We start from the raw sequence: 25,046 nt of genomic DNA, 5'->3' as shown, positions 1-25,046 counted from the left end.
GAAAAAACCCCACTTGCCATTTCCAGCAACACCACCTACTGGTGGCCAGGATTCTCAGAATGGAAAGAAAGCTAAACCTTTCTCATAAAAGAGAAATATTTTATTTGTGGCATTTGTTTTCTATGATTATATTGATCTCATACCTGAATGTCAAGTGCCATCAGTGGTTGTGCTGTTTATCGAGGCAGCATCTGCTCCTATTGGAATAAGATGAATGGTTTAGGACTTCAAGAAGATAATGTGGCAGTTTCAGAAGTGTGGAGTAAGCAATTACCATGTCATTATAATCCATGTATGACACCAGTTACAGTGGTCAAATACTTTTAGATTACAAAAGATCTCATCTGTAGAAAAGTGAAGCAAAAGTTCTTTAAACGAATGGCTTTGGGAGTAGAACCACTTTGCCTTCATTGAGGCAAATCTATTATTTGCTGATTTTTTTTGTAACACACTGTGTATAGGAGCAGAGGATTTTGGCAGTGTTACTTAAGAAGTTTTTTAAGATGTTCTTGCACGATGGCTCCTCATAAATAGTTTGGGAATCAATTATGATTTAGATCAAAAGAATGTTTGCGCGAATTGGTGCTGGTAAAAATTTTCTGAACAGAAGATTTCCACTATGTGTGGAATGGCTTTGTTGAGTGTTTTTTCTACTGGGTGATGAGGACAGAGACTAAAGTGTTTTGCTTTGAGAAGTGTACAAATATGATGGTGTTATGGGACTGGAATAATTGTAATGTAAAAATCTTGTGATACCAGCTTTGAAGGTCTTAATTTTTTGCTGCCATAAAAGAACAGGATTAAAAAGAGTCTTTATTGTTGTTTGTTGATCATGTGGGTTTGCTGTACTTAGTTCTGTCCTTCAGAGCTTCCACTGATCTTGTAAGGGCCAGAAGGATTTTTTACTTTACTTAACGTGTAATACTCGCTTCTGGGTATTGGTTGGTTGTAATTATGGGGGCCTGGATTTGGTAGTCAGCTGGTCTGTCTGTCCTTGCTTTTCTAGCTTTGAATATCAGCTGATTTGTTATGAAAATGTATAGTTCTGAGTGCTAATTTTCTTGTTTGAAGTCATGGTAAGAAATATGTTACTTTGCCATACTTCCAGAATTGTTAGGAAATTCTCTTTCAAAAGGCTCATGAAGAAGTTGTTTTCTGTGCTAGTGGAACTATGAAGCATAAAAGGCAGAATCTAGTATTATGTATATTGCATTATTATATTGTAACTATTGAGTTCTCTGTTTCAATAAGTATTTTATGAGATGATCATGTGAATCCTCTGAATCCTGTTTCCTAAAACAATGACAGCATTGTCAGGCTCTTGTTTATGCAGTCAAATTATTGTTAGTGATTAATCTATCTTAATTTCACTGATTAATCTATCTTAATCCCACTAATTTTAGCAGCTGCTGAACACTGTACCCCTGCTCTTTCCCTATCGGTTGCAGCTATTCCATGGGACTTTATAGCGAGTGCCTTGATGAGCCATAGTCACAGCTGTGACAGTATTGAGTCTCAAAGTTCCACCTGTTGTACCTTACTGTGATTGTTCCTGAGAACATGCATGAAAGCAACGGGGGCAGTAGCATTTTTATTATGTCAGACTTCAATAATCCAGCATTCAGAATCCTCCTAGCAGTTTATTTTTAAATTCCAATAGTAGTCAACTTGTAAAACACTGTCTATATCTCAATAAACATGTCTAACACCCCAGAGTCTTTCAGGAGCAGTAGTGTAATTGTCTGTGATGTACTTACTAGCACCAGGAGGCAGAATGTGGGGTATATTAGAAGATACTCTGTGTAATTTAGCAGACTTCAACATATGTGCCTGCTATTGTGCTGCTAAAAGGTGGCAGCTGAGGAGGAAGAAAGTGGGAGGTGTGAGTGTGGGAGAGAACAACGTCAAGAGGTCTGGTGCATCACAGCACTGCATGGCAGCCTTTCCAGCTGGATAAGCAGGATAAGCCCTGTAGGATGCAAGAGCTGTTGGATTCTGTCAGAAGTGTGGAAGTGCTTTGGGTCTGAAGCTGTCGACTCCTGGAGAAATGAGATCAGGGCTAGGGAGTCTAAAGCTGAAAAAAATAAGGTACTGTATTGCACGGGAATGGAAGGAAGTATAAATTGAAATCACATTGGAATATTTGCAGTGTAATATAACCATCTGCAGAAGAAACAAGATTTGTTTAAGAATATCTACTATCTCCAGGGGAAATACAGATGCTGTTATACTCTTTATGACGTTTTGCAAGTACACTGATGCCCAAATTCCCTCTCATCTTTTTCAACCACTGAATGACATCAGCGTCCATTACCCAAACCCCTGAAGGGTTTTTTTCAAATGCAGACCAAAGTTTTGGAAAGATACAATTATTACCAGTACAGAAGTAAAAGATTCTGCTTTGAATTTTTCCAGTATATCCCTGCATTAATTTTGACAGTCTGCCTATAAAAATATATGCTCTATTTCCTCTGGAACATACTGTTCAAATCTAGGTGAAGCCTGGAAGAAGTGAGAGTTCAACAAAGCTGTTGCTAGCATAAGGGAAAAAAGATCTCTCAGAGCAAGGAGATTTTGTTTTGTTCTTAAAAATACTCTTAGATTTATTAATTTTTAAAAAATTATTTCTTTTAATCTTTGCCACAGCTGCTCTTTTCTCCCTCATATGAAACTATTTTAGACCAGGACTGTTTGCTCTTATATTCCAGCTGAATGTGAGATTTTCTCTAGGACTATATGTTCATTGTCGTAAACTTTAATATAAGCTCTGAGTAGCTTTATCAAGAATGTTTCTATGAAAACATTTCCTTATTGCTATAAGTTATATTCATAACTATTTGAGTTATTGTTCTGCATTTTTCAACCCCTTCCCTCCTGTTTACCTTTGTTTTCTCATATTCAGTTCAAAGTCTTTTGATTGTACATAGAGATTTCTCTATGTCAATATAACCAGCCATCCAGAAAATACTCTGATTTTTTACACGACAGTGGTCAAGGACAGGGAAGAGGCCAGAGTACATGAACTTGAATCTCACAGATGGCAGCCAGGAGCTTTACCCAGGAGCACTCACAGACTTACACACGGTAGTTCACTCTGACAGGACGTACTCGCTCTCAAATCCTAGATCTGACAGTAGGTCCCTACAGTTTTTATTTCTCTCTGAGACCTTTGGTTATGGTTCTGCTCTAGCTGTGTACCTTGCTGAGAGTATCATGAAGCATCCCGCTCTCCGTGCTTGATTTTCCACCCATGCTCAGCCTTCTGGCTCCTTCCAGGTGTGTTACTGCGATTCACTCACCATTAGACCACTTTCCGGGGCCCAGCCAGTTACTTTTAAGTAACAGGTTTTAAGTACGGGTTTTCTTTTAAGCACCTTTCACAGTAACTCAGGACTCAGAAACAATACAGTATTTATTCTTTCATCTTCAAATATAAAAGATATAGAAGCTGTAAGTAAAGTAGAATTATTTGTCCATAATTCCAATGCTAGAAAATAGACCTCTGATCCACGGCACAACTGAAACTATGACACTCTGAGGGATAAACAGCTTGCATCTCCTGACATGCTCCTTCACTCAGTCTGTTCAGCTTTTCCACTGATTTACAACTCTTACAACTCATCTCTTCAAACTTCTTTCTGCAGGGCTGATCTTTGGTCCATGTTGTTTAATTTCCCTCTTCTCAGGTGCAAAGGAAAACCTCTGATGCCACCAGAGAATTCCTTTCACAAGTATGGAATTGGCTCTTGTATTCCAAGAGATGATTCTTATCTACGTACTTCCTTTCTGACCATGTTCTATAATGATCTGTTTATATGTAGAGTTTTTTAATTATCCATCTGTTCATGCTGGCAGCAGAACAAAATTGAACAGGAAAACAGACTGACACAACGTAATGCAGACATCTTACCAGTTGACTTTTACATCTTGCAGAAATGTTGGTCCTTACAGACACAGTGAAACTTCATGTTGCCCTTTATTTGCATGTGATATAGTCATGGTCTATACATTTCAGGACTTGGATGACTAAGACTAGATCTGTATCTCTAGATACTAAATCTATATTCTGTATTATTATTGAACAAATGTCCTTTATTCTTCCATTTCTGCATTTGGCTGTAGTTTTGTGGAAGATGTTCAGTCGATCAGTTCCTGCTTTTCTCTCTTAGGCAGCTCGTGCTGATCTGCACCAGCTCCCCACGCAAATCTGGACCCCCTCAGGAAGACCTTTCAAAGACCTTTCAAAACTGCAAAAAAACCTGTCAGTTCCCTTAGCATCCAAGTGTCATGCAAAGGAACGGATTTAAGCATAAAAATGAGTTTTCTCAAAACTCTCCAGGTTGCTTGAGCCATGCACATCACAGGACTGTATTTTTATAACTCTGTGATCTAAGCTGACGTCATTATCCAAGATCTAATACAATTTTGTGCTTTTCCTGTTTCCGTTCTCTCCACCTCTATGAGAGGAAAAGCTGAAACCAAAGCCAAATATGTAAGGTGGCTCCTGGCCAGATTTGGTGACATAACAATATGCTCAAAGTGAGCTTTGCACCTACATCTCAGCTGCATCAGCTACTAATTCTGCAGGACCACATCTCACCTCCTGTACCACAGCTGTTTAATTCTGATTCAGATTCTTTCCCCTTCTTGCACCATCGACACATCCACTCTCATCTACACATACAACGCTTCTGTCTTTTCTCCAGCAGAGCTTTGATTTCATTTAGGAACTGGGGCTCTGCTTTTTTTTTTTTGCCCTCTTAAAAACACACCTCAGTTACACTGTTCTGGACTGGCATTTCTCTGGTTTTTATTTAGTGTGTTTTTGAATGTGACTCTTCCAACGCATGCGACTTCACACTTCTGAATGAACTCATCAGGAATGGTTTAAATCAGTAATTTCCCTAAGTCTAAATGCAGAGTGGAAGCTGAGAGGACATTAACAAAAAGCTTTCATTCTTGTACAGAGCTTTAATTAGCCATCCTGTTGATCTTTCCAGTTCAGTACCTCACAAAGGACTTGAAGCTTTCCTTTATGGACCAGTGTTTCCATTAATTTGAATTTTTTGTGGCACAAGAAGTCAGACAAAAACTTCACTGCTGCTGCTCCTTGGATTTACCAGTGTTACAAACATAGTTTGTAGGGTAAGAAGTCAAAAGAGGAAGCATACCTGAGAGAATGCTTTGGCTGAGGATTTTTGCTTTTGTTCAGAGTTGCTTTCTGCCAAGTTTTTGCTTGCAGTTCTGCTTGGGCGTTGATATTATTGCAGAAGCACAGCTCTATGGCAGCAGTACCCATCTTCCTACTTGGCTTTGAAGTAACGTTTGCAGAAAATAGACCACTTTAATATATATGTGTATATATACATTAAAAAAAAACCCAAACAACCCCAGACCCTACGTATTCTCTCAAAGATCACTATAAATACTAGAATTAAAGATCTCTTCTTTTTCCAGTACTGCTAGCTGTAAGATAGGCCAAGTTTGGGTTCTAAAGAAGGAACAATCACCCTTTTTTAAAGAAGTGAAAAACCAAACCAAAACCCACAAACAAACTGAAAAGTAAAGTGGATTGACAGCTGTTCAGAACAGTATTACTGACACTCGCTCTCATGGGGCGCATTTGCTTCTGGTATTTCAAGGTGATTGTTGGCACTGGTTTTCCTTCGGCAGTTCTGTATGACTTTGAGTATTTCATCCTTGCATGGCTTGTGAAAACAAAGTATAAATACCAAGCTAGCACAGCTCTCACAGAACAGCACTATTTCTGCAATATTCATCACAAGCTCGTTCTTCGTGGTTCCCATGCTCTTCTGTAATTTCAGTGATGTCCTGAAGAGAAGCATGAGGTTGTAAAACAGGCGGCACATGGACATTGTTACGCTGATCAGGTACACGGCGGGGTAAGTGCGGATGTGCTGCTGTAGGGCTGGAGCTTCAGCAGGTGCTGCTTTAGCCACGAGAACAGTAAAACAGAGTGTCTGAAGAAACAAGGGGATTCCAAACCCAAATGTGAATTTAATGATCTCGTATTCAGGCCGTGCAAACAGTGGATCTAACTGGCAGTCTGTTTCCAGGTGATAGTTGTCAGTGCCGACCAGCACTGCCTCAGTCAGGGACAAACAGAAGGTGTATGTGAGCACAATTCCAGCGCACAGGATGGGTCTTTGGGTGGCTTTGCACAGAGCAGTCCGTGGTGGAAACCTCTTGAGTAACAGTGTGAGAAGCGTCAAAATGAAAACATACTGAGAACTGAAGTAACTGAAGTTGAAAAAAAATGACAGTACGTTACAGGTGAGGTGGGTTGCTGTTAAATAGTCGGGTCTAGTAATGACAGTGAACGATAAAGAAATCATTATAATAGTGCTGATGGTGAAGAGCAGAAGAAACAAGTCCAAGTTTTCCATGACTTTGTGCTGCACATAATTCTTTATGAAAACAATCAAAATACATATGCCAGCTACTAATCCTGTGGGCACAAAAAGGGCGATGTAGCAGTGCATAAGTCTGGATATGATGTTTTGAGAAGCTATGATGTCTTGGATTTCTTCTGGGGTGGTGAAAACCGGGTTCTTGCTTGGGTAGCTGATCCATGTCATGTTGTGAGAAGTCATCCTTCCTTCTGCTTTCCTGTTCAAAGGAGTTGGAAACTGAAATGGAAAAGGACGGTGAAACAGTTTTTAAAGTACAATTTTAATGTCTAATTTGTGCATTATATATATTATGTGCAGTCAGGGGTATGAACCAGTTGCTCACAATAAATGCAGTCATTTTTTTGGTGGGTTTTACCTTATCCTAATTTCAAGCTAACTTGAATAACATTTTTAGCCAGAGAAATCACCTTTTTATTTCTGGTGTAGTTTCTGCTCCTACCACTCCCCCCTTTTCCTCTCTTGATGCAGCCAGGGCTTTTGCTGCAGCTCAGCCTTGCACACGACAGCCAGGATCCAGTGCACTGATGTCGCCTGTGGAATATATGGGAGTTGGCTGTTTGGGTGAGGAAGGAATTGGCTCTGGGATTAGGTGGAGCTGCTTTTCCTCAGCATCTTGCCAAAAAAGGCCAAGGCAGTGCACAGGGCAACTCCAGTGTGTGGGCAGCAGCTACAGCCACAAAAAGCTTCACTGTCCTGTTGCAAGGCGGGGAATTTTGGACAATTTGAACTCAGCTGCCAGTGGGGGCTCACTGAGGAAAATGCACAGATAATCACAATATGAGGCACGAGCCACATTCCTTCCTTTGTTTTAGTTTCTCTTCCTTTCTGTTCTGAAATAAAGCCTTTCATAACTGCAGTCTGTATTGAGCAGCCCATATAAAATGAATGTGAGTGTTTAAGAACAGTTATGAACAAACTGCTTTTATATTAAAACATATTTATACATTAATAACTGTCATTTCTTAGATGTAGCTGTGGCATAAAACTGCAAAAAAATGCTTTTCTGCATGCTCAACTTGGAGAAAACAATTACTGGTGCATTATAAACCTATTGATAAAATTTTTAGCAAGGAACATTTTTTACAGCTGTATTATAAATTCCTGAAAATAGGGAATTTTAAGAGTAATATCAATAGACTGTTAGCTGTAATGACTCTGTGATATGTTGATATAATGATTATATAATGCTACTGTATAAATGTTTGGAGGCTCCTTTTTTTTTTTTTTAAGCCAAAAAGCTTTTATAGGAACATAATATGTACTTCTGAAAAACTGAATGTAATGGATATGTACATTTTACAGACCATCCAAAGGCATAATTAACTCAATTTCTGAAAGAAAATTTCTATGCACCTTATACTGATTGATGCAGAAAATAGGCAAAGACAGGATGGTGGAGTTCTCCTTATAGAAACTTCTATACAGTCATACCAGTAAGAAGTGATTTACTTAGTTGTACATAACGCCTTTTCCATAAAGGGATTCTAGTGGTGTTAACTCTTAAAGTGAAAGTAACTTTAAATTGGTAAAAGTTCATAAAGATGCATTAATGTTTTTAAGCAGTGCTCATTATAGATAAGTCAGTGTCTTAATACTATTTGACAGTTAATTTATGGTTGTTACCTCTGACATTACTTCACATTTCTGATATTTCTAATCTCTCCTCAAAATTGGAATTCTAATACTGGTTTTAATTAGAAAAGTTGACTTATCAAAGTGACTTTGATTAAATGTGTATATAATCTTATATAATTATAATTTCACTTATAGAAAACCATGGAGTTATGTTTTGATTCAGCAGTATTCTTTGTCCCCTTTTAAAGACAGAGTTTGTTCCTTTCTAGAAAAGGTTATTTTCTGAGAGATTCCACTACAGGAATTCACCCAGGGAAGATATTTTCTTGTGTGTTACAGGTACACTCACAGGAAGGGAAAAGTTGGCTGGTCAGACTCTGTTTATGTTGTGACCTCTGAGCTGGACCTACACCACGTAGGAATGAACTGATGGGCAAAATTGGTGGAAGTCTCTGAAGCAAGTCAAGAGTTAATATAATTTTGAAGCTTAAAAATAGTTTGTTAAATATGAACAGAACAATCATAAGAAAAATGGTACATTGTGGCCACTTGAGCATCTGAGAAAGTTTGTTGTTATCACTCCACCCTGTAGCTTCCAGGTTAAGAAATATTCTCGTTTTGAGGTGTTTTGTGGGAGCCTACAGTGCCACCTTCTAATCCCATCAGGCCTTTTGCTGGGCTGAACATGAGATTTCAGTTCTGGCACTGGGAACGTCTCCATGGTCTTCTCAACAACCCTGGGCCAAATAACTGTGCTCATCCTCCTTGCAGAGAATCTCAGAATAACTCAGCAACATTCAACTTTTCTGGTAACATAATTGCAAAGGAAACAAAGGATGTAGTTTGTGGTTTCACAGGAAATCATATATGGCCCTACATCAAATTACAGGCAAAACAAGATGACAGAACTGGGTTAATTTGCTCAGGACCTGGCCTTGGTACTGAGGCTGGGTTCCAATTTTGACCATAGCAAGGTATTTTTAATTTTATTTGGCTCCTCTTTGGGTGTTTAAGACAAAGTAAGGAATATTAAACTTAATGCAGCATATTCCAATAGTTGCAGCTTGTTGTGTAAGCAAGTGCATCATCTTGGTTTCTCTTCCTGTACCCACTACTTTGTGTTATTTTAATGATGGACCAGCACAGCACTAAGGAGAGGCTGACAAGTGTTTCGGCCTCATTTGTCATAGGTGTCAAGATGAATGCCTGAAACAGTTTCAGTTGTAACCACAGACCATTATTTAACATAGTTGTTAAATAATAGCAATGATGTTACTCTTCCTTTCGCCTAAACATTGCTATTCTAACATAGATCTGTGTCTTTTAATTGCACTAAAGCAAATGTATGCTTAGAATAACAGTGGGATGAAGGAGCTCACAACTTCTGCTGGAGTAATGTGAAGATGTTTCCAAATTTTTAGACTTTTGATAATACTAATTTAATTTAAAATAAAAATATATGTTCCAAGGGGGCAGGAGAGGGTGCCTTATTTTTCATGTGATTATTTTTTTTTTCAGAATCTTCATACAACTGACCACGTTTTTTGTCAAAGTACATTGAGTTTCCATCATATAAAATGAGGAATTTATTATGTCATTTTCCTCTGCTCTGAGAAAATCTGGCATTCCTTCAGTTCTTGTCTAGTTCTTGGATTTACTGCAAGGACCTTTTTTTTTCCCCCAAATGCATGTAATGTTTATGCTTTGCTTGGCAGGGGCACCTTGTCCTTTACTTTTTTACTGGAATCTGTCAGTTTAGAGTGCAACCACCTCATGACCTGACTTAATATTTTTTTTCATCGTAACTTGATGTAACAAAAAGTGGCTTTGTTATTTCTGTTTACTCACTGGTAACTGAGAGTAATAAGCAGTGTGTCATAGCTCACATACACTGAAGCTATGGTGGAAGCCAGGCCTATTTGTGTTTCTTTTAAGATTAATTAGTGAGGGAAATCTGCAACATGCAACTTGCATTGTCTTTCTCTGGGTTGTCATGCTGCAGTATTTTGTCCCTTCACCTCAGCTCTCCCCCTCCCCCAGTTTAATTGACCATCATTCATATGTTATGAATCCTTCCTTAACTTCATGTGGCCTCACTTTTTTCTTTTTTTTCTTCTCTTGGTATCCCTGTTTCACCAGTATAATTTAGCAGTTAAATATGTTTGATTTTTACTTCCTGAAGCACAGTGAATACATTCCCCGTCACTTCCAACAGATGGGGCTGAGCAGTGAGTGCAGTGTTCAGAAAGCAGTTTAAAAACAGCAAGTTGTGAAAGGACTTTCAGTATCGAGAGGACTCGGTCCTGAAGACTTCAGTGGTTTTGGGCTCCCCATCCCCACTTTGGTGTTTAACTTGCAAATGGAGAGCTTGGTTTCAAGGAAACTTGTGTTTATTTAAAGTCTAGAAAGAAGAGCTCCTGAAGCAAGGAGTTTCTCCCTGGCAGGCAGAACTCTTCCTCTCTAAAAGGTTTGGCAGGGCAGTCTTTCTGCGTTCTGTCACCAGCCTTTAGAAGGAAAATATTCTTTCATCCAGTCATAAAGCAATACACAAAATGTTCCTTGTGAAACTCTGCTCTTGGTGGGCATGTCCTCCATCGACTCGTGAGAGCACTGCATGTAATGCAGGGGGTGAATTGGTCCTTTCTGTTTGCACTGCATCTGCACGGCTAAAAGAGGGGGGGAGCATCTTGCATAAGAGCCTGAAATGTGAAATTCTGTATTCATCTGTCTTGTAAAGTCAACATTCCTACACTTGGGCAAGTATTTGAACTTGTAAAGATTTAAGAAATCCTACCCTTAGCTTGCAAAAAATTACCAGTTCCTGAGAAACCAAAAGCTTTTAGTTTTACTTTTCTAGAATATAAGCTAATCAACAGTAACATAAACATAGTTTCTGAGAAGCATTGCTCACGTGTTTCCTGTTGTATACAATTTCTGTAGTGTGGTGTTGGGCAATGTCCATCCTTTAAAAGACTGGCTTTAGGTAATGGCTGGAGTCTCTTTTTGTCCAGACCACTGGGCAGTATTTCATCATCCAGCTCCCATCGGTTCAACAGGAGTTAAGTACTTACTGGAAAACAGTCTTCACATTTTCTCTTGTTAATGCCCAGCTTTATTATAAATTTCAGCTCTATTAAACATATCAACCTTCTGAGGATGTTTCCAGATACAGTACTTTACTTTGTGTAGTTCAAATGTTGTTAAAGAAGGGGAAACTAAAAGCTTTAAATTACAATCTTAGCTTCACAATTTGAGCTTCTTGTGATGAATAAAACATTGCATATTCAAAGTAATATAAAGCACTTACCTTTTCAAGAAAATGCTCCACAGATACAACAGGCTGAGACTTTCACTGTAAAATGCCAGATGAAATATAATTGTTGTTTGGAGCTTATAACCCTTTTTATTTCTGTAGAAAGCAGAGTGTATATATTAGAATAACTTCTTTAGCTGCCGTACATCACGATGAAAAATCCAGGCGCTTGCTGACTAAAATAACATTCAGTTCTGTAAAAAGGAAACAGGAACTTGGTTGAAGTCATTCAAACCATACACGTTGCATGTTTAGCAAACCTATGGTTTCATCATGTGACTTTAAAGTTCAAATTTTCCTCTGCACTGAGATATTTTAGAACAGAAAAGTAGTGTTTGTCCCTGCCATTTCTAAGTGTGTGAGGCCATCCAGTGGATTTTATTTTCCTGTTCCTGAAGTGATCCCACACACACTGACCAGCCTTTGCAGCTGCATTTTTTTCCAGTGCGCTGGTTGAAACGCTTGAGGTCTAGAAAAGGAAAAGCCTGTTGAATAAATACCATGCAAGGCCCTTTGCTTAACACGACAAAAACTTGATACAAAGCAGGGCATGTCAAAAATATTAATACCCCTTCTTAAAAATAGGTGTCTTTCTATTTTGCCATGGCTTGGAACATTCCCAGCATTGTATACGTGCTAGAAATTATTTTTCCAGATGCTCTGCAGTGACCATGAGGTGTTAAAAGACAGGATTTTGAGCCTGGAGGATGTTTTGGGTCTGGCTCAGCATCAGTTGTCTTAGTGACTGTTGAATAGTGTTCTTAAAACCTCAGATATATATGGGCAAGAAAGGGTTGGCTCATGATTTTTTTAGTGCATGCAACCTGTCTGGGGTGCCTTGGCAGCATCACGTTTTCTCATATCAGCACATGGGGAAGAACATTTTTATTGTCACTTTTTAGTGACCTGCAGTGGCTTTCGGGGATTGAGAAGATAATTTGTGACCAGCACTCTCTGTTTTCATGGATTCCTACTTGTTGCACTTTAACAAGCCTTACTGAAATACACCTGAAAACAGCTAAAGGACTTTGAAGAAATGAAATGAGACAAAGTATACAAGCCTAGATTTCAAAATGGGAGTTGTGAGAGAATTTTTCTGACCTGGAGAAAAATTTTCTCACCTGGAGAAAATATTTCAGCACTTGGTCTAAATTTCCACCTGAAAGTCAGCACTGCTGCTCCAGATGCTTTTTGAAACTAGAGACAGAGTGGATGGGGGGTTTTGGATGGCTCAGAGACAGTTTTCAGGTTGAAGGTTCACATTCTTTGTGAAACAACTGTGCTCCAGAGCAGCTCTTCAATAGGTCAGTGACTCTGTGAAATGTGATTTCCAATGAACTTAACACACACTACTCAGAAGACTTCAGTTCCCAAAGGCACTTTGGTTTTGATCATTTTAATGTAGCAGTTTGTTGGACTAGGTAGGTTGTTTATTGTTTCCCTTTTATTTAGTAGTTCCTCCAACCTGTTACAGATAAACTTGGGTAAAGCTGGCAGCACAGTAACCATTTGTATAAACCATTTCCTTTTGAGATGTACCCTAATCCATGTTCATTCCGTTGGTATTAGTTTCTCATAGTTAAGAATGGTGAAGAAAAAAATATGCATGGTAATCACGTGCAAATCAGCTGATTCTTTCCTTTTTCTGTTGATTTGCCATGAAAGATGCCAGTGTCACCTTATTCTTTCTAGGACTGAGGGCTGCTCAGACAGCACACCAAACTATGTGAGCATAGTCAAAGGGTTGGTTTTGAAATTACAGAAAAATTTCTGACAGGTTTTGGTCATCACCTTAACCTTTCAGCTTCCAGAACGGATCGGGTGTGCACTTGAGGCAGTGCTGAACAGCTGAAGCATCTGTTTGTTGCTGTACTTCCCACTGAAGCGATTTGATTGATATCCCGGGCTGTGCTGGGGGCAGGAGGGGACTAAAATTCTTTCTGGGCTGACGGTCACCTGCAAACCACTGGGGTTCGTACCTTTTTGAAGTTGCATTGGGTGGGTGTACACAGGGATATCTGGCTGTGCCCTTTGTGGTTATTAGTGAAATAAAGGCAAATTAATAACTGCACCAGACGTTTAAGAAATATTCACAAAGGTTTAAGTGACTCTGAGTTAATTAGCAGTGGATGAGCGGGGAGTTACCCCGGTGCAGATAAGCCCTGTCACAGCAGTGTTAACACCACATTTCCTGTTATTCAGTAACCTCCGTTCTGACAATGCAAGAGGTGGTAAAGCCGAACTCCAAGGAAGCTTGTCTTCTAATGATTAAATTATATAAATAGAACCGGAAAAGCAAAAAGGGAGAAGCTATTTCTTATGCCTCCTGTCTTTAAAAAGAAAAAGTAATCGAAGAGAGAGCTTCCATCGTCATAATTGGGCTCACATTTACAAACATTAGTTCCTACTTTGGCTGGAACCTGTATTAAGCCTCACTATTCGGTGGTGTTTAGGGGGCAAGAACATGTTTCCTGCTTGGAATCTGGAGCAAGCAGCACACCACAATTCCAGAATGCAGACACAGATTCAGAGAATCACACATCAGAAAACACCCATTTTACAGGTGGAGAAACTTGGCTACTGAGAAATTTATTCCAAGCTGATGGAATAAATTGAAAGCCAGGGGAGAAACAGAGGTTAGAAAATGAAAGTTGCTGATGCTTTATTGTTTTTAGACCTTGCTGATTCCCATCTCCGTAGCTGCAATTTTGCCTTATCTAAAGAAAGAAACAAAACTTGGAGGTATCTTAAGAGCTCCCAGGTGGGTTTTTGGCAGCAGCTCCTGTGCTGTTGCTGTCACAGTTAACGCATTACTGAAAGAAAAGCAAAATATTGCTGTTGTGTGCCAAACTGCATCTTTCCTTAGAAAAAAAGCAATAAACTAGTTTATTTAATTTGCCTAAATGATCACAGGGTACAAGTCATATGAGAACAGTGGCAAACAGACTTGTGTTCAGTTGTACAGAGGTTTCATAAAACTGCAAAAAATGGTGGTTAGGTGATTGTGTTTGGGTTGATGCACAATGCCGCTATTTTTATTAGTGATTTGTGGATTTATGATTTCTCGGTGAAATTTCTTAGCATGTATTAGTTTACTTGCTCTCAGTGGAAAAGGCTGATATCTGATAATGATGTTCCGGATAGGGCGGAGGCAGGAAAGGTGGAAGCTGCAGAAGTGAAATAGTTGTGAGATGCTGTGCCAATATTTAGAGACTGGCTGATAACACACGATTCCCCTCAATTCCCCCAGTATGCTGTGGTGGGCAAAACTGTGGTTTATTTTTTTAACCCACCTCAGCTGTTCATATGGCAAAATAAATATACCCAGTACTGAGTGACTGATGTTGTTATGAAGAAAGCAGATGTGAACCACTTTTTTTTTTTTTTTTTTTTTTACCAAACATAATTTGTTGATTGATAATTAATTGACCTATGTTACTGATGTGTTTAGCAGAGGACAGACACCAACAGTGGGTTTAATTTGAAGTGAGGGCTCTTTCTCTCATATCCATGTGTGCCAGATGAGAGAAACCTCTCTGTCTTTTCTAACACACTTCAATACTTCTGGCCTGAGAGGTGCTGAAATCATGGAGATTTCAGGCTTTTCATTCTCTGGCTTGAAGCAGATCCATCCTGTAAAGTACTATGGAGATGGTGATCCTGTCCTGCCTTCGTTCTGAAACATTGTGATCTGTTGTTCAGCAGAGGGCCACAACAATGAAATGTCCAGAAATGAACTGAATTGAAATGAAATGAAATTTAATTGCAATGAAATGAAATTCAGTGAAATGAAATTAAATTCAGACACCTATACCTGGAACGCATCTGGGATGTACCTGGAGCACACCTGGAACACTGGAACACATGTACCTGGAACACACCTGAAATACACCCAGAAACCACCTGGAGCAAACACACACACACACACACACACACACACACACACACACACACACACACACACGTGTTCAAACAAACCTGGACCTGGAACACACTCAGAACATGCCTGGAACACATCTGGAAAATACCCTGAACATGTTTCCAAGCGTGTTCAAACACATCTGGAACGAAAACATGCCTGGAACATAACTACAACACACCTTAAACAAACCTGAAACGCATTTGGAAACCATCTGGAACATGTTTCTAGGCTTGTTCAAACACACGTGCACCTGGAACACGGCTGGAACAAACCTGGAATGTAAATGAAATTTCAAGGAAATTAAGTTAAATGAACAGTGAAGTAAAATGAAATGAAATGAAATGAAATTTGTGTCCTTGATTAAAACACTGTGGAACATCAGGCCTTTGACATTAAAAAGGACACCCCAAGAAGAAACGAAAACAACAAAAAACCCCAAGCCCAAAAACATGAGGGAAGTTGTACGTAGAACTAAGAATTACTAGCTTGAGGAAAGTTAAAGGAATTTTGTGTATGGATGAATTCTAGAATAAAAACCCCTTGCATATCTTTATTGCTTTATATTCCCTGCATGTTTGGTTTTGGGAGGGTTTTTTGAGTGCGGTTTTTAAAATGGAATTCAGATGCTTCTGCTGATTTATAAGGTACACGGAGCTATGCGAAATTGTAAAATTTGACAGTCTTCCTGCTAGGAAAGGCTTAGAAAAGCCCAAGTTGGTGATGTGTATCCATAAGAACCAGTATTAATAATTCCCTGTGCCTCAGAGGCCACTGTAAATCCACATTTTTTCCTTTTATCTTAGAACAGCCATGCTTGGTGCTCTGCGACTGCCTTCACGTCTCAGGGTTGCTTGCCCATGATTCACTATTAGAGATTTTATATTGGCATATTTGAGCACTGTTTGTAATGCAAGTTGTTTTATAAACAGCGTTTTATTATTATTACTATGCAGTAATGTTTCTATCAATCACAAAATAAATTCCTCAGTATGGGTAAATCGTCTGTGTAACTCAGCTACAAGGGCTCAAAAATTGCCTGCGTTTGCTAATACTAGCCTACTTCTATGAAAGGGTGGAAAAGAGCTTTTTCAAATTGCAAATTTTACAAGAGAGCTGATCTCTGCATAGCACTGCAGGTGCTAGAATGATTATTTAATTGCACATAGGCTGACCTGAAAAATTTCAAATGTCTGTATTAATTAGGTATGAAATCTATTTCATTGTGAACTAGTGTAACCAAAACTTAATTAGAAAGATTGCAATACTCTGGAGCTGAATGGGAATGGCACTTCCTTTGGTCTTGGAGCATCTTGTCAACGACTATGACCAGTAACAGATGTTTCATAAAACAATACAAGAAACATGTGCTTTTTTAGAAATATTCCTTCCTTGTGAATAATCAGACTTTATAGCCTGGTTAAATATCCTTCTGTTAAGTTCAAAACTAAAATTAAGCATTGTTGAGGTTTGTTTCTTGCAACAGAATTGCCTCTTACATGCCTCACCCTCACAGTGGCAGTTGAAGCTGAGGTTGTAGAAGTCGAGGTTCATTTTGTTTCTTCTTACAAATTTTTGCAGCAACACCCTCACTGCCTGCAGACAGGACCAGTTAGTATAAATCTGTGTTTAATCAGAAACTGGGACTGATTTCCACACACCACACCTCCCCCACCCCCAACAATTAATTTAAATCCTTTAACTAATTTTACAGATCTTTTGGGACTGCAAGAATATTCTGCTAGTGGCCACCAGATGGAGTTTCTAAAACAGCTTTGATAACCCAGTACCAGCGTTAATTTCAAAATGATCTTTTAAAGGTTTTGGAGACAAGAAAGAGTTGCAGAAGCTTAAATTTGCCAATTTTTTTTTCTTTTTTTTTTTGCTAAAATTAGGCTTTTCAATTCACTTTGTAATTAATAATTGCATTGGGTTTGCATGGCGAGGTTTTGGTAGTGGAGGTGGGGAGAGGCTACAGAGGAGTCTTCTGTGAGAAGCTGCCAGAAGCTTCTCCGGTGTCTGATAGATCCAGTGCCAGCTGGCACCAAGATGGACCCATAGATCACAGATCACTCAGAATATTCTGAGTTGGAAGGGACCCCACAAGGATCCTTGACCCGCTGCTGGGCAAGGCTGAGCCCATCAGTGCCGGTGTCAGTGCCTCTAGGATAATGTATTTAAGAAGAAGAAGGAAAAAAGTGTGCAAGTACAATTAGATAAAATAGATTCACCTTCTGGTTGTAAATCTTGCTTTGAAGAACTTTTGGTACGAAGGGTTTTTAAAAATACATTTTTATACTTAATTCATAAATTCATAACACTTAATTTCATACTCCATTTATATACTTAATTCTGATAAGAATCTGATGTTTTAAAATATTTCACTGTTATGATTTGTAATAATACAGAAGTTCTGCTTGCTGTAGACTGTGAATAACTTTGACTGTTGGTGTACATGGAATTAAAAGTGCCAGTTCTTTAGAAGGAAGGAATATAAGGAAATCATATGGACTTCCAAGTTAAGAGAAGGACTTGGTAGGAAGAAAGGAGGATGAAAAAGGAGAGAATACATCTCTGCTCTCCTGATGGAAAAAGAAGGTATTCAGCATATGTCAAAGTGTTTTGATATAGAATGGAAAGCTAAAGGAAATACAACAGAGCAAACACTTCACACTTCAGCCTTGTTGCCATGGCAGTCTGCACAGCTGGGCCTGTACCATTAGACTGCTTTCACTTGGAAAAAGTGTGGCATGAGATATTTTAGAAATACACAAGGTTTTGCTTATTAAGAAACTTCATAATTTAATCTATGAGCATATGTTTCAGATTCATCATTGAGTTGAGCTCTTTCCAGCTGCAGAATCAATTCTCCAAGTCCTTGGCCTACAGTGGAACTGAGAGCAGCACTTGGGCAAGTTCTGCTTTTCTTTGGTCTTACCAGTCCTGTGCTGCTTCAGTGAAGCTCACGAGAAGGTCTCCAGGCTGGACACTGTGCTGCTTTCATTTTTATTAAGCAGTGATAAGTGGGGCATTATCTATGTATGTACCAACAGCAGAAAACCAATTTAATTGAATCACAGTTTTAAGAAAAGGGGAAAAAAAGAGTTAACTCCCTTTGAGGTTTCTGGGAGTGGTGTCATATTTTCTTCACAACCTTGGGGCCTATTTTATTGTCATAATAGTTGAATGAGTATTTTCTGGTTATGCTCAGTATTTCTGAGTATGCTCCAAAATGTTGTTGAGTTTTGTGAAATCTCGTTGTATTGACAGAAAAGGGCAGATTCAGATGCCATGTCAGCCTGGTTTGGACTGGTGTAAGCATCTTGACTTTGTTGAACCTGATCAACTCTTTTTCCTTGCATTTACGTAGAAGTTTTCCCTTCACAAAGCTGTGGGCTTGTGAACTTGCTGCATATGACTAACTCTGTTCTCATTGAAGATCCTTCAAGCCTGTGTTGTATACAAGGGGTTTTGCTTATCCAGCTGAGAAATAGCCTTTTTGTGTATGTTGGTGGTATCTTAAAGCTCTGTGGAATGAAGGATCAGGAAAACACTGCTCAGTGTTCCTTCAGAGATGTTGGCTCTCCTATTTCAGTAACAGGAAACACCCTCTAAACCATTGTATGGAAATAAGGGGATCTTGTCAGACTCTAGGCTTTGACTAACTGGTGTAATATTGCAACTTCCACTTTGACAGTTGCATATTTCTCATATTTCTCACTGAGTCTTAAAACTCAGAAGTGCCTTGGACTTTTTTTTTTTTTTTTTTGAAAGGAATTTGCCAATAACTATTTTAAATAGAGTTTGCTATTACTTGCTGTCTTCCTACACTTTACAGGAAATTGAAAGGGAACAAGTGAGTAATTTTGTTCAGCTTCATGCTGATGAATAATGAGATTTTAATGATGTCAAAATTATGGTCTGGAAATTTGATATCCAAGTCATGAAATTTGTTATGTTTGATTTAGTGAAGCAACACAAGTTTAACCTTGTCTACAATAGGTTTTTATCAAGAAAGCAAAAAAAAGTTCACACATCTCACTGACCAGATACGCTTAAAACACTTTTTATTGAGAATGTATTATGAGCCAGTAGTTCTTTTTTGAAGCTTTCCAGTAAGTCCATTTCTGTAATATTTTGACATGATAATGGAGGCCACAGCTCTTCACTGTAATAGAACTGGAAATGTTGTAGTGGCTGATCACTTTCTTTCATTAACTGAATTTACATCTTCAGAGACCAACACAATTTGTTCTGAAATGTAAACTTTTGAAACTAGGACCTCTACTAAGTTAGTCAACAAGGACTTGTCTTGAGTTAGCTGTGTTAATAACTCAAACAGAAGCAGAGCACGACATTTTTGTTAGTTCATTGATTTGACTTAATTAGCGGTTCAGCAAGAGGGCTATAAGCCGTAGATCAACTCAAATATTAAGTTTAATTCTGTGAGAAAATAACACTGTTAATAATGGCACTTAACTAGTGCTTACTTTCTAGTACACAATATATACATATAGAAGCATACAGTACACCTTCCTGTTCAGAGGTTTACATTTAAATGATACACTTTAAGAAATAATTTAATAAACTCTTTGCAAATTCTTTTTACATCAGTAGGCTGATTTCTATCTTGCATATATACAGTATTTTATTCATATTTATTTAAATGTGAAATAGATAAGCCCCTATTTACAGTCATCAGAAACCTTCAGGTATTTGAAATAGAAAGGCCCCATTCTCCAGAGCTTTGTGATTTGTCCATTAAAGTTCTCCCTAGTTTAAGATACCATGTATTTCCTTAAGTATTTTACTGCACTTGCTCCTGTACTGTTCTTTATATAACTATTGCAAAGTTCTCCCTTTTGGGGATACTACTTTTTTGAGAGATACCATGTGAGGGTGCTGCAATTAAGCCCCGAATTTTCTTAAGAGAAAAGCAGCCAGGCAGATCCATGGCACAGTTGCTTTGAGGCAACTAATACATCAAATTATCTCTTAAAAGAGGTTGAGTGGATACCAGTCTTGTTCATTAAATTATCAAAGTTGTTTGTATCTATGATTGCGATCACATTTAGTATTTATCAAGGATAAATGCAAACATATGTAGCTCTGTTGCAATAAAAAAAAAATTAGGAAAAAATCATATTTGATATTTCAAGCGTAAATTACATAAAACCCTGTCTTTCTTCATCTCTTAAGCAGCAGCTTCCATTCAAATCATTGAATAATATTTGGGTCATCATAAAGGAGTCACACAAATGAAGTAAACATTTAAGTGTAGAATGGTACCACGTATACAAGACCAAGCATGAATGGGAACAGGAGAGAAATGGAAGTTACATAAATGGGGCAGAGAAGTGAAAAAGGTAACGAGAAATGATAAAACAACCATGATCTGAAACTGGGAATTTAACACAGAGAGAAGGGAACAGAAATAAAGGCAACGGTCCTGTTGGAGACAGAAAGTAAGATGTCTTAAGAGAAGGAGGAAATGGAAGTAAGGAAGCAACACGGAAGTTAAAATTGCACTTCATGCTGCCTGTTCAGCTGTACTGTTCTGGCAGTGTCCCAGTTCTGAAAGCCTCTATTCACACCAGATAAGGCAGTTCCTCCCTGCTGGAACTCCTCCTGCATAATGGGACAGAATTTCTTTAACAGATTTTACGTGAGCGATTTAATGTGGTGCATTAGGAAACCTAAATTTCCTCAGATGGGAAGGAGAAGTCTCTTTGCTTGACAGCTGTAAGGAAAGATTTTTTTCTTAAGCACTTCTGTGTGAAAGTGAGTTTGAATGATCAAGATGTGCAGAAATTTATAGAAAACCTCTCAAGAGGGGGAAAAAATCAACTCAAGCAGCCAGTACTGTATCAGCATAGAGGCACTATAAATAAGTGTGTGAGTTGGACGCAATGATTAAGAGCAGCTTCATTCCTTAACACAGTTTTCATCAGTGGGCTAAAACTATGAAGTAAACTGGTGTAGTCGTGCTGGATAGTTTTTGTGTGGAGAAAACACCATAGAAGTAAGACTGCTTACTGTATAGGCTGTAAGGGATAAAAAGATTTCAATAAACTATGAAAAGTTGTTAAAAAAAAGACTATTGGAGGGTCTTCCACCAAAATGCTGATAACTTAAAGATGCTTGTAGATGAGGAAGACAAGCAAAGATGACTATAAGAAGGAACTGAGTTATGTTGAAGGAAAAAGGTATGAAAAGTCTGTTCCTCACCTGCTTTCCCCTTAGAACTTAAGCATGTGCCTCTGCTGACAGATAGGACCAGCTATCAGATGAGATTGTGCTCTAAGCAATGGAAAAGATTCAGTTCTGGTTTTGCTCCATGTTTTTATGATACCTGAAGCTTGAAAAGCCACATTTTTTGAATAGAGTCACGTGGAATTTGAATTGTGTTGTGTCGGGTTAAGCAACAAAACAATGCTGTGGTGTTGCAGGGAGAGTAACAAAGATGTCTCATGGCCCCCAAACCAGTGGGAGAGTATCAGTTTCACTTGTACCCCCTGTCATTAATAATGCAATAGCAGCACGGGAACAGGTAGTTCTCGAGTCAGTGCTTTGTAGTTTGTTGTTGTGGATAATTATTTATGTGCTTCCTGCAGTATGTTTGTGGTTCTTACATATTTCATCAAACCAGTAAAATCTGGTGATCTGGGCTGGATTTCTTCATCCCTACTGTGAAATACAGAAATTAGACTTGACTTTACTCTGTATCCAGGCATCCCATTGGGAGGCACTCCATTTCTGAGAGGTCAGCAAAGGCTGATGCTGACTGGGACTCCTAGATATTACTCCCATTTTAAAACCTTGTATATATTGAGGAATTATATATGGTTTCCAAACCTTCAGTGATGCCCTAGATTAAAGAGAGTTTAATTTATTTGTTGCAAACATATCCCTTGAAAATACAAAATGTTAATCATAAACATATTTATTTTTTAAGATAATTACTCTCATTACATGAACATATGTGGACCATAACACTTAGCCAGACAATCTTTACTAGTTAAATTCTGATTTAACTTTGTAAACCACCGTGTCCTTCATTTTCATGTGCGGAACAAACATCTTTAGGTTCCCTTAGAATTAGTCAATAAATATTTCTGGATTCTTGAAATGTTTTAGGATGCAAACAAAGCACTGGAAAATTAAAACACATTTTTGTTAATTGTTATAGCTAGGAAAAAAAAAATCACTTTACCATAAACTTTAAAACAGGTTAGTTGGTGTGAGAAAATAATTTGTGAAAATGGTAAATTAGGCTTCTTTTAGAGGGGATTCAGTGATGGAGAAAGAAATTAAATAATTTAATTTATAATTAACATTTACTATTTGGGCATGTATAATTGGATCATATGATCTTCAGCAAAGATCATCTATATAATCTTCATTGAAAAACACTATTTACTTCATCAAGGATAGCACTATCACTTCTTTGTACAGAAAACAAGGTAATACCTTTTTCTATACAACATACAAGGTGCTGTGTCTTCAGTCAAGACTTCAATAAACTGCTTAGTGATTTCTTCAGACAGGAAGATTAGAGACATGAAGACAGAGTTTGTAACCAGTTCAGTGCACTGAAGGTATCAGATGTCACAGGTATTGCAGCACATTGGCCAGAGCCTCACGCGACTTCAGCAGACAACTGTTTGAAAATTAAGACTGTTGCATTCAGCTGCAATGGAAGCTCCTTCCAGCCTCTTGGTTGGGACTCTTTAATGTCTCTGAGTGCCAACACAGCAGTATCACAGTCCCAAGAACACCAAGTACTGCAGTAACAGAGCACCAGGGGAGTTTGTCAAACCTATGTCATGACTTGCTGCACTACTGTGCGCTCATGAGAACACCCTTGATTCCCACAGTGTATCTTTTTGAGCAAACGTCGCAATTTGTTGGGAAAGTTTTTGTTAATATATCTGTAGAGCAGAGGCATCACAAAGCTGCTTGAGAAAGCCAAGAATTTTGACAAAATCGTGGTAAAATCCAATATTCGAATGTAATTTATATCTGCAATTCTTCCTTGCAGGTTAGTAAATGTGCTTACCAAGAGAATAACATAATAGGGTGTCCACAGCGTGAACTGTGTGCAGACTGTGGCAATCAAAAGCCGGTGCACTGACGGGTCCAATCGCCCGGTGTCTTGATCCAGTGGCGTGGCCTCTTTGCGTATTCGCAGGATTAACGTGAGCGCGTAGAGCACAGCGACGGCCGGGACGACGTACCCGATGAACACCATGATGGCATCCGCTGCCTCTTGGTTCTGCATCTTGGAGCACTCGATTATTTTAGTGGACACGTGGTTGCAGACGTAGAACAGGAGAGATGAGAAGCTCGTGAGCATGGCACCGCCCCAGATGAACCCACAGACGTGCTTGGTGTTGTACACACTCGACATGTAAGTCCTGGGTAGAGCGCGTTCGATGTAGTAGTCCAGACTGAGCAGTGTCGTAGAGTACATTGTAACCAAGGACGAGACGTTGAATAAAATAAGAAAGGTGATATAAACTTCATTGTTGGAATTCCAGATGGCCCATTTTGTGTTGGCAAGACCTAGAAGGTACATTGGTGCCAGAGCGTTGATGATGAGGCCAGCGATGGCAATGTTGACAAAGTAAACATCTGGCATAGTCATGGTAGCTTTGTTGTAGAGGTTAACTAGGACCAGCAAGCCATTGTAACAAAGGCCAATTGGGAAACATATAATGAGGTAGAGTAGGGAAAAGATGGACAGTACAAGGTCGAAGTCATGGCAGAGATGCTGGTCCTCACTGTTCTCGGTACTGTTGATTAAGGCTTCACAACTCCACATAGTGATTTTAGCTTTTGTGTCTTCTTTGCTGGTTACCAGCTTTTCTGTAGAGAGAAAAATAGTGAAAGTATTGTTGAAACATTATATTGTAAGGGAAATGCAGTGTAGTGTGAAGAAAACATTTTAAACTTGAAGGTTGTACACATCACATAGCTGACCTTGTTAGTCTAGAAGAAAGTCATCTGTGATTCAGAATTCCGTGAGACTAGTAAATGTCCTGAAGTTCTAACTAAAATGAAATTAGTTGCAAGTGAGTTGATACAGGACACTCAACAGAAGTAAATTGTAAACTGTCTATCTTTAAGTACTGATGTAGTATATATGAATATTAGGATAATGGTATTTTTAAATTATCAAACAGTACTTTATATATAGCTAATAATATATAAGGGTAACTGCTGAAGAATGGAAGGATATAAGCTGAAGCACAAATCTTTGCAGTAAGATGGAGAACAGAGTTCTCTAAGGTGTTAAATAAGCTTTCCCTTGAAGAGATAGTTTCTTGGGAGGCCCATCCAAGGCAGTATGGTGGATGTATACTGGGTCACTGATAAAAATGACAAAGGCTAGAGGAAACTGGGAAATGAGATGAAAGATTTAGGTTTTTTTAATAGGTCAGTTTGTATTCAGACTTCCAACCTATAACCATTTAGTTCTGAAAAAAAACAATGGACCTCTGTAGTCCAGGGAACCTAATATCAGGGCAGCCTGACTTTCCAAAAAGGCAAGAGTTAGCTATCATTTCCTTTTAAAAATATCTTGAATTCTTTAAAGTATGCTACTATCAGTTGCTATCCAGCTATCTTTGCTTTATAGTCAGTAAAGAGATAACGTTTTAACTGAAATAACTGAACTTCAAAGCAATCGTGAAAAATCTCTTTCCAAAAAGCAGAAATAAGAAATAACCTCTAAAGTACAACTCAAAACCTGCACTTAAAATCACGGTTATGATTCCTGCCAGTTCATTTCTGGGCTAGTGTG

At 38.6% G+C, this 25,046-nt stretch overlaps 3 protein-coding genes across 8 annotated transcripts in view; 1 reads left to right on the top strand and 2 right to left on the bottom strand.

The window, feature by feature from the left end:
• The window catches only part of CUNH7orf50 (chromosome unknown C7orf50 homolog), a 114,507-nt gene that overhangs the window by 17,312 nt on the left and 72,149 nt on the right, over window positions 1-25,046 (top strand). The window lies entirely within an intron of this gene.
• LOC114054764 lies at window positions 3,395-11,560 on the bottom strand. Of its 2 annotated transcripts, XM_027878214.1 has the most exons (3): window positions 11,317-11,560; window positions 6,874-6,965; window positions 3,395-6,650 (listed from the first exon to the last, which is right to left on the bottom strand). In XM_027878214.1, exon 3 carries the CDS (start codon window positions 6,612-6,614, stop codon window positions 5,595-5,597), a length of 1,020 nt encoding a protein of 339 aa, XP_027734015.1. In that variant the 5' UTR covers window positions 6,615-6,650; window positions 6,874-6,965; window positions 11,317-11,560; the 3' UTR covers window positions 3,395-5,594. The 2 variants fall into 2 exon arrangements, with proteins under 2 accessions (XP_027734015.1, XP_027734014.1); XM_027878213.1 differs by lacking the exon at window positions 6,874-6,965 and having other exon boundaries at window positions 11,317-11,559.
• GPR146 (G protein-coupled receptor 146) overlaps window positions 21,232-25,046 on the bottom strand; it is a 45,167-nt gene continuing 41,352 nt past the window's right edge. For 3 of the 4 annotated variants that reach the window (XM_027878217.1, XM_027878216.1, XM_027878218.1), the window contains exon 2: window positions 21,232-24,109. In XM_027878217.1, coding sequence (XP_027734018.1) covers window positions 23,061-24,065 — 1,005 coding nt within the window. In that variant the 5' untranslated portion in view covers window positions 24,066-24,109 and the 3' untranslated portion in view covers window positions 21,232-23,060. The remainder of the gene's footprint in view (window positions 24,110-25,046) is intronic. The other variant, XM_027878215.1, reaches the window with a different exon arrangement.

This window comes from Empidonax traillii, unplaced genomic scaffold (assembly GCF_003031625.1).
Source record: "Empidonax traillii isolate 1590-97213 ecotype Southwest subspecies unplaced genomic scaffold, ASM303162v1 scaffold39:size2480183, whole genome shotgun sequence".
Lineage (NCBI taxonomy): Eukaryota > Metazoa > Chordata > Aves > Passeriformes > Tyrannidae > Empidonax > Empidonax traillii.
The sequence above is the reverse complement of the archived record's forward strand: the minus strand, read 5'-3'. Positions and strand labels throughout refer to the sequence as shown.